Source organism: Coturnix japonica, unplaced genomic scaffold (genome assembly GCF_054131305.1).
Source record: "Coturnix japonica strain WE unplaced genomic scaffold, WE-NBRP24 Scf054, whole genome shotgun sequence".
In the NCBI taxonomy this organism is placed as follows: Eukaryota; Metazoa; Chordata; class Aves; order Galliformes; family Phasianidae; genus Coturnix; species Coturnix japonica.
In genome coordinates, this window is record NW_028188957.1 from 371676 (window position 1) to 380593 (window position 8918).

Genomic DNA, 8918 nt, shown 5'->3' on the forward strand with positions numbered 1-8918 from the left:
ATTAATTAGGGTTAATTAATTAGGGTTAATTAACCTGTGGGATTATGGGGCTCTATAGGGGGACCTATAGGGTTCTATGGAGGGCCTTGTGGGGCTTATGGGGCTCTATGGGGTTCTATGGGGGATCCTATGGGGGCTATGGGGCTCTAATTAATTAATTAGGGCTAATTAATTTGGGTTAATTAATTTGGATTAACTAATTAACCTGTGGGGTTATGGGGCTCTATAGGGGGACCTATAGGGCTCTATGGAGGGTCTTGTGGGGCTTATGGGGTTCTATGGGGGGTCCTATAGGGGCTATGAGGCTCTAATTAATTAATTAGGGCTAATTAATTAGGGTTAATTAATTAACCTGTAGGGTTATGGGGCTCTATAAGGGGACCTATAGGGCTCTATGGAGGGTCTTGTGGGGCTTATGGGGCTCTATGGGGGGTCCTATAGGGGCTATGGGGCTCTAATTAATTAATTAGGGTTAATTAATTACGGTTAATTAATTAGGATTAATTAGGGTTAATTAATTAACCTGTGGGGTTATGGGGCTCTATAGGGGGACCTATAGGGCTCTATGGAGGGTCTTGTGGGGCTTATGGGGCTCTATGGCGTTCTATGGGGGGTCCTATAGGGGCTATGGGGCTCTAATTAATTAATTAGGGTTAATTAATTAGGGTTAATTAATTAACCTGTGGGGTAATGGGGCTCTATAGGGGGATCTATAGGGCTCTATGGAGGGTCTTGTGGGGCTCTATGGGGTTCTATGGGGGGTCCTATAAGGGCTATGGGGCTCTAATTAATTAATTAGGGTTAATTAATTAGGGTTAACTAATTAACCTGTGGGGTTATGGGGCTCTATAGGGGAACCTATAGGGCTCTATGGAGGGTCTTGTGGGGCTTATGGGGCTCGATGTGGTTCTATGGGGGGTCCTATGGGACTTTAATTAATTAATTAGGGTTAATTAATTAGGGTAATTAGCAGGGAGGTAATTAGGGGACCACACTCACGTTTGAGGTCCTCTGAAGCTGCTGCCACGTCGGCCTATGGGGGAAAGAGTGGGTTAATTTGGGCTGAAAACACACTAAAAAGGGCAATTTGGGGCAGAATGGGACGAAAAGAGGCATTTTAGGGGCCAAAATACCTCAAAAAAGCCCCCAAAAAGGCCATTTACTGGGTAGAAACACCCCAAAATAGGTCTTTCAAGGATAGAAAAGAACCATATCCCCCCGTAGACCCCCATTGAGGCCCATATCACCCCATAGAGCCCCATAGGACCCCATAGGACACCCATAGAATCCTACAGAGCCCCATAGGACCCTCAAATCCCCCTACAGAGCCCCATTGATCCCCATATCCCCCCATAGACCCCATAGAGCCCCACTGATCCCCATATCCTTCCATAGAGCCCCATATCCCCCATAGAACCCCATATCCCCCCATAGAACCCCATACTGCCCCATTGAGCCCCATAACCTCCATAGACCCCATAGAGCCCCATTGATCCCCATATCCCCCCATAGACCCCATAGAGCCCCACTGATCCCCATATCCTTCCATAGAGCCCCATATCCCCCATAGAACCCCATATCCCCCCATAGAACCCCATACTGCCCCATTGAGCCCCATAACCTCCATAGACCCCATAGAGCCCCATTGATCCCCATATCCCCCCATAGACCCCATAGAGCCCCACTGATCCCCATATCCTTCCATAGAGCCCCATATCCCCCATAGAACCCCATATCCCCCCATAGAACCCCATACTGCCCCATTGAGCCCCATAACCTCCATAGACCCCATAGAGCCCCATTGATCCCCATATCCCCCCATAGACCCCATAGAGCCCCACTGATCCCCATATCCTTCCATAGAGCCCCATATCCCCCATAGAACCCCATATCCCCCCATTGAACCCCATACTGCCCCATTGAGCCCCATAACCTCCATAGACCCCATAGAGCCCCATTGATCCCCATATCCCCCCATAGGACCCCATAAGACCCCCATTCTTCCCCATAGAGCCCCATATCCCCCATAGACACCCATAGGACCCCATATCCCCCTATTAATCCCCATATCCCCCTACTGATCCCCATAGAGCCCTATTGATCCCATAGAGCCCTATTGATCCCATATCCCCCTATTGATCCCCATAGAGCCCCACAGGACCCCATAGAGCCCCATATCCCCCTATTGATCCCCATAGAGCCCTATTAATCCCCATAAAACCCCATAAAACCCCATAGAGCCCCATATCCCCCCATAGGACCCCACAGGACCCCATAGAGCTCCATATCCCCCTGTTGATCCCCATATCCCCCTATTGCTCCCCATAGAGCCCTACTGATCCCCATAGAGTCCTATAGGACCCCATAGAGCCCCATAGGACCCCATATCACCCCATAGTGCCCCATAGGACCCCATAGAGCCCCATAGGACCCCATAGGACCCCATATCACCCCATAGTGCCCCATAGGACCCCATAGAGCCCCATAGGACCCCATATCACTCCATAGTGCCCCATAGGACCCCATAGAGCCCCATAGGACCCCATATCACCCCATAGTGCCCCATAGAGCCCCATAGGACCCCATAGAGCCCCATATCCCCCCATAGGACCCCCATATCCCCCCATAGAGCCTCATATCCCCTCATAGAGACCCATATCCCCTCCATATCCCCCCATAGAGCCTTATTGATCCCTATAAAGCCCCATAGGACCCCATAGAGCCCCATATCCCCCTATTGATCCCCATAGAGCCCTACTGATCCCCATAGAGCCCTATTGATCCCCATATCCCCCCATAAAACCCCATAGAGCCCCATATCCCCCCATAGGACCCCACAGGACCCCATAGAGCCCCATATCCCCCTGTTGATCCCCATATCCCCCTATTGCTCCCCATAGAGCCCTACTGATCCCCATAGAGCCCTATAGGACCCCATAGAGCCCCATAGGACCCCATATCACCCCATAGTGCCCCCATATCCCCCCACAGAGCCCCATAGGACCCCCCATAGGACCCCATATCCCCTCATAGGATCCCATAGAGCCCCATAGGACCCCCCATAGGACCCCATATCCCCTCATAGGACCCTATAGAGCCCCATAGAGCCGCATATCCCCCCATAGGACCCCATAGGTCCCCATAGAGCCCCATAGGATCCCACAGGACCCCATAGAGCCCCATAGGACCCCATAGAGCCCTATAGAGCCCCATAGAGCCCCATAGGACCCCCCATAGGATCCCATAGGTCCCCATAGAGCCCCATAGGACCCCATATCACCCCATAGGACCCCATAGGTCCCCATAGAGCCCCATAGGACCCCACAGGACCCCATAGAGCCCCATATCCCCCTGTTGATCCCCATATCCCCCTATTGCTCCCCATAGAGCCCTACTGATCCCCATAGAGCCCTATAGGACCCCATAGAGCCCCATAGGACCCCATAGAGCCCCATAGTGCCCCCATATCCCCCCACAGAGCCCCATAGGACCCCATAGAGCCCCATAGGACCCCCCATAGGACCCCATATCCCCTCATAGGACCCTATAGAGCCCCATAGGATCCCATAGAGCCCCACAGAGCCCCATAGGACCCCCATTATGGCCCCATAGAGCCCCATAGGACCCCATAGGATCCCATAGAGCCCCATAGGACCCCCCATAGGACCCCATATCCCCTCATAGGATCCCATAGAGCCCCATAGGACCCCCCATAGGACCCCATATCCCCTCATAGGACCCTATAGAGCCCCATAGAGCCGCATATCCCCCCATAGGACCCAATAGAGCCCCATAGGTCCCCATAGAGCCCCATAGGATCCCACAGGACCCCATAGAGCCCCATAGGACCCCATAGAGCCCCATAGATCCCCATAGAGCCCCATAGGACCCCATAGAGCCCCATAGGACCCCATAGAGCCCTATAGAGCCCCATAGAGCCCCATAGGACCCCCCATAGGATCCCATAGGTCCCCATAGAGCCCCATAGGACCCCATATCACCCCATAGGACCCCATAGGTCCCCATAGAGCCCCATAGGACCCCATATCACCCCATAGGACCCCATAGGTCCCCATAGAGCCCCATAGGACCCCATATCACCCCATAGGACCCCATAGAGCCCCATAGGTCCCCATAGAGCCCCATAGGACCCCATATCACCCCATAGGACCCCATAGAGCCCCATAGGTCCCCATAGAGCCCCATAGGACCCCATATCACCCCATAGGACCCCATAGGACCCCATATCACCCCATAGGACCCCATAGGTCCCCATAGAGCCCCATAGGACCCCATATCACCCCATAGGACCCCATAGGTCCCCATAGAGCCCCATAGGACACCCCATAGGACCCCATAGAGCCCCATTGCGGCCTATAGAGCCCCATATCCTCCCATAGAGCCCCATTGATCCCCAGATCCCCCCATAGGACCCCATAGAGCCCCATATCCCCCCCATAGAGCCCCATAGGACCCCATATCACCCCATAGGACCCCATAGGTCCCCATAGAGCCCCATAGGACCCCATATCACCCCATAGGACCCCATAGAGCCCCATTGCGGCCTATAGAGCCCCATATCCTCCCATAGAGCCCCATTGATCCCCAGATCCCCCCATAGGACCCCATAGAGCCCCATATCCCCCCCATAGAGCCCCATAGGACCCCATATCACCCCATAGGACCCCATAGGACCCCATAGGTCCCCATAGAGCCCCACAGGACCCCATATCACCCCATAGGACCCCATAGGTCCCCATAGAGCCCCATAGGACCCCCCATAGGACCCCATTGCGGCCTATAGAGCCCCATATCCTCCCATAGAGCCCCATTGATCCCCAGATCCCCCCATAGGACCCCATAGAGCCCCATAGGACCCCATAGAGCCCTATAGAGCCCCATAGAGCCCCATAGGACCCCCCATAGGATCCCATAGGTCCCCATAGAGCCCCATAGGACCCCATATCAGCCCATAGGACCCCATAGGTCCCCATAGAGCCCCATAGGACCCCATATCACCCCATAGGACCCCATATCACCCCATAGGACCCCATAGGTCCCCATAGAGCCCCATAGGACCCCATATCACCCCATAGGACCCCATAGAGCCCCATTGCGGCCTATAGAGCCCCATATCCTCCCATAGAGCCCCATTGATCCCCAGATCCCCCCATAGGACCCCATAGAGCCCCATATCCCCCCCATAGAGCCCCATAGGACCCCATATCACCCCATAGGACCCCATAGGACCCCATAGGTCCCCATAGAGCCCCATAGGACCCCATATCACCCCATAGGACCCCATAGGTCCCCATAGAGCCCCATAGGACCCCCCATAGGACCCCATAGAGCCCCATTGCGGCCTATAGAGCCCCATATCCTCCCATAGAGCCCCATTGATCCCCAGATCCCCCCATAGGACCCCATATCCCCCCCATAGAGCCCCATAGGACCCCATATCCCCCCATTGATCCCATATCCCCCCATTGATCCCATATCCCCCCATTGATCCCATATCCCCCCATTGAACCCCATACTGCCCCATTGAGCCCCATAACCTCCATAGACCCCATAGAGCCCCATTGATCCCCATATCCCCCCATAGGACCCCATAAGACCCCCATTCTTCCCCATAGAGCCCCATATCCCCCATAGACACCCATAGGACCCCATATCCCCCTATTAATCCCCATATCCCCCTACTGATCCCCATAGAGCCCTATTGATCCCATAGAGCCCTATTGATCCCATATCCCCCTATTGATCCCCATAGAGCCCCACAGGACCCCATAGAGCCCCATATCCCCCTATTGATCCCCATAGAGCCCTATTAATCCCCATAAAACCCCATAAAACCCCATAGAGCCCCATATCCCCCCATAGGACCCCACAGGACCCCATAGAGCTCCATATCCCCCTGTTGATCCCCATATCCCCCTATTGCTCCCCATAGAGCCCTACTGATCCCCATAGAGTCCTATAGGACCCCATAGAGCCCCATAGGACCCCATATCACCCCATAGTGCCCCATAGGACCCCATAGAGCCCCATAGGACCCCATAGGACCCCATATCACCCCATAGTGCCCCATAGGACCCCATAGAGCCCCATAGGACCCCATATCACTCCATAGTGCCCCATAGGACCCCATAGAGCCCCATAGGACCCCATATCACCCCATAGTGCCCCATAGAGCCCCATAGGACCCCATAGAGCCCCATATCCCCCCATAGGACCCCCATATCCCCCCATAGAGCCTCATATCCCCTCATAGAGACCCATATCCCCTCCATATCCCCCCATAGAGCCTTATTGATCCCTATAAAGCCCCATAGGACCCCATAGAGCCCCATATCCCCCTATTGATCCCCATAGAGCCCTACTGATCCCCATAGAGCCCTATTGATCCCCATAGAGCCCCATAAAACCCCATAGAGCCCCATATCCCCCCATAGGACCCCACAGGACCCCATAGAGCCCCATATCCCCCTGTTGATCCCCATATCCCCCTATTGCTCCCCATAGAGCCCTACTGATCCCCATAGAGCCCTATAGGACCCCATAGAGCCCCATAGGACCCCATATCACCCCATAGTGCCCCCATATCCCCCCACAGAGCCCCATAGGACCCCCCATAGGACCCCATATCCCCTCATAGGACCCTATAGAGCCCCATAGGATCCCATAGAGCCCCACAGAGCCCCATAGGACCCCCATTATGGCCCCAAAGAGCCCCATAGGACCCCACAGAGCCCCATAGGATCCCCATATCCCCCCACAGAGCCACATAGGACCCCATAGAGCCCCATAGGACCCCATAGGATCCCATAGAGCCCCATAGGACCCCCCATAGGACCCCATATCCCCTCATAGGACCCTATAGAGCCCCATAGAGCCGCATATCCCCCCATAGGACCCCATAGAGCCCCATAGGTCCCCATAGAGCCCCATAGGATCCCACAGGACCCCATAGAGCCCCATAGGACCCCATAGAGCCCCATATCCCCCTATTGATCCCCATAGAGCCCTACTGATCCCCATAGAGCCCTATTGATCCCCATAGAGCCCCATAAAACCCCATAGAGCCCCATATCCCCCCATAGGACCCCACAGGACCCCATAGAGCCCCATATCCCCCTGTTGATCCCCATATCCCCCTATTGCTCCCCATAGAGCCCTACTGATCCCCATAGAGTCCTATAGGACCCCATAGAGCCCCATAGGACCCCATATCACCCCATAGTGCCCCATAGGACCCCATAGAGCCCCATAGGACCCCATAGGACCCCATATCACCCCATAGTGCCCCATAGGACCCCATAGAGCCCCATAGGACCCCATATCACCCCATAGGACCCCATAGAGCCCCATAGGACCCCATATCACCCCATAGTGCCCCATAGGACCCCATAGAGCCCCATAGGACCCCATATCACCCCATAGTGCCCCATAGAGCCCCATAGGACCCCATAGAGCCCCATATCCCCCCATAGGACCCCCATATCCCCCCATAGAGCCTCATATCCCCTCATAGAGACCCATATCCCCTCCATATCCCCCCATAGAGCCTTATTGATCCCTATAAAGCCCCATAGGACCCCATAGAGCCCCATATCCCCCTATTGATCCCCATAGAGCCCTACTGATCCCCATAGAGCCCTATTGATCCCCATAGAGCCCCATAAAACCCCATAGAGCCCCATATCCCCCCATAGGACCCCACAGGACCCCATAGAGCCCCATATCCCCCTGTTGATCCCCATATCCCCCTATTGCTCCCCATAGAGCCCTACTGATCCCCATAGAGTCCTATAGGACCCCATAGAGCCCCATAGGACCCCATAGGACCCCATATCACCCCATAGTGCCCCATAGGACCCCATAGAGCCCCATAGGACCCCATATCACCCCATAGTGCCCCATAGAGCCCCATAGAGCCCCATATCCCCCCATAGGACCCCCATATCCCCCCATAGAGCCTCATATCCCCTCATAGAGACCCATATCCCCTCCATATCCCCCCATAGAGCCTTATTGATCCCTATAAAGCCCCATAGGACCCCATAGAGCCCCATATCCCCCTATTGATCCCCATAGAGCCCTACTGATCCCCATAGAGCCCTATTGATCCCCATAGAGCCCCATATCCCCCCATAGGACCCCACAGGACCCCATAGAGCCCCATATCCCCCTGTTGATCCCCATATCCCCCTATTGCTCCCCATAGAGCCCTACTGATCCCCATAGAGTCCTATAGGACCCCATAGAGCCCCATAGGACCCCACAGGACCCCATATCACCCCATAGTGCCCCATAGGACCCCATAGAGCCCCATAGGACCCCATAGGACCCCATATCACCCCATAGTGCCCCATAGGACCCCATAGAGCCCCATAGGACCCCATATCACTCCATAGTGCCCCATAGGACCCCATAGAGCCCCATTGATCCCCATATCACCCCATAGTGCCCCATAGAGCCCCATAGGACCCCATAGAGCCCCATATCCCCCCCATAGAGCCCCATAGGACCCCATATCCCCCCATTGATCCCATATCCCCCCATTGATCCCATATCCCCCCATTGATCCCCATACCGTCCCACCTTTCCCGGTCTCCGTCCGTTCTCCCGTTCAAACTCCGTCTCCCATCCCTTCAGCATCGCCCGCAGCTCACGGACCCGCTCCATCTCTCCGCTTCCGCTTCCGGTTGTTCCGGTTCCGGTTCCGGTTTCGGTCCCGGTTCGGTTCGGTTCCCGTTTTACCTCAGTGTTTTCCCGCCCGCCGCGAACTTCCCGCTCGACTCACTCTCCGCCAATAGAAACGCTGGTAAGGAGACGAGCAGCCGGAACAGCCAATGAAAAGAGAGGAAGGAGGGAGGTCCCGCCTTTCGACCAATGAAAAGAGCGGAGGGAGGGAA

The 8918-nt window shown here is 55.2% G+C and overlaps 1 protein-coding gene across 8 annotated transcripts in view; it reads right to left on the reverse strand.

Moving 5' to 3' along the window:
* Positions 1–8823, reverse strand: part of RECQL4 (RecQ like helicase 4) — an 81689-nt gene extending 72866 nt beyond the window's left edge. For all 8 annotated transcript variants that reach the window (XR_014941013.1, XR_014941015.1, XR_014941014.1 and 5 more), the window contains exons 1-2: positions 8605–8823; positions 1000–1033 (exon numbers count right to left, since the gene is read on the reverse strand). Coding sequence is in view for 5 of the 8 variants with exons in the window: in XM_085533074.1 (XP_085389200.1) it covers positions 1000–1033; positions 8605–8688 (118 nt within the window). In the remaining 3 variants the exon portion in view is untranslated. The remainder of the gene's footprint in view (positions 1–999; positions 1034–8604) is intronic.
* Positions 8824–8918: the final 95 nt, after the last annotated feature.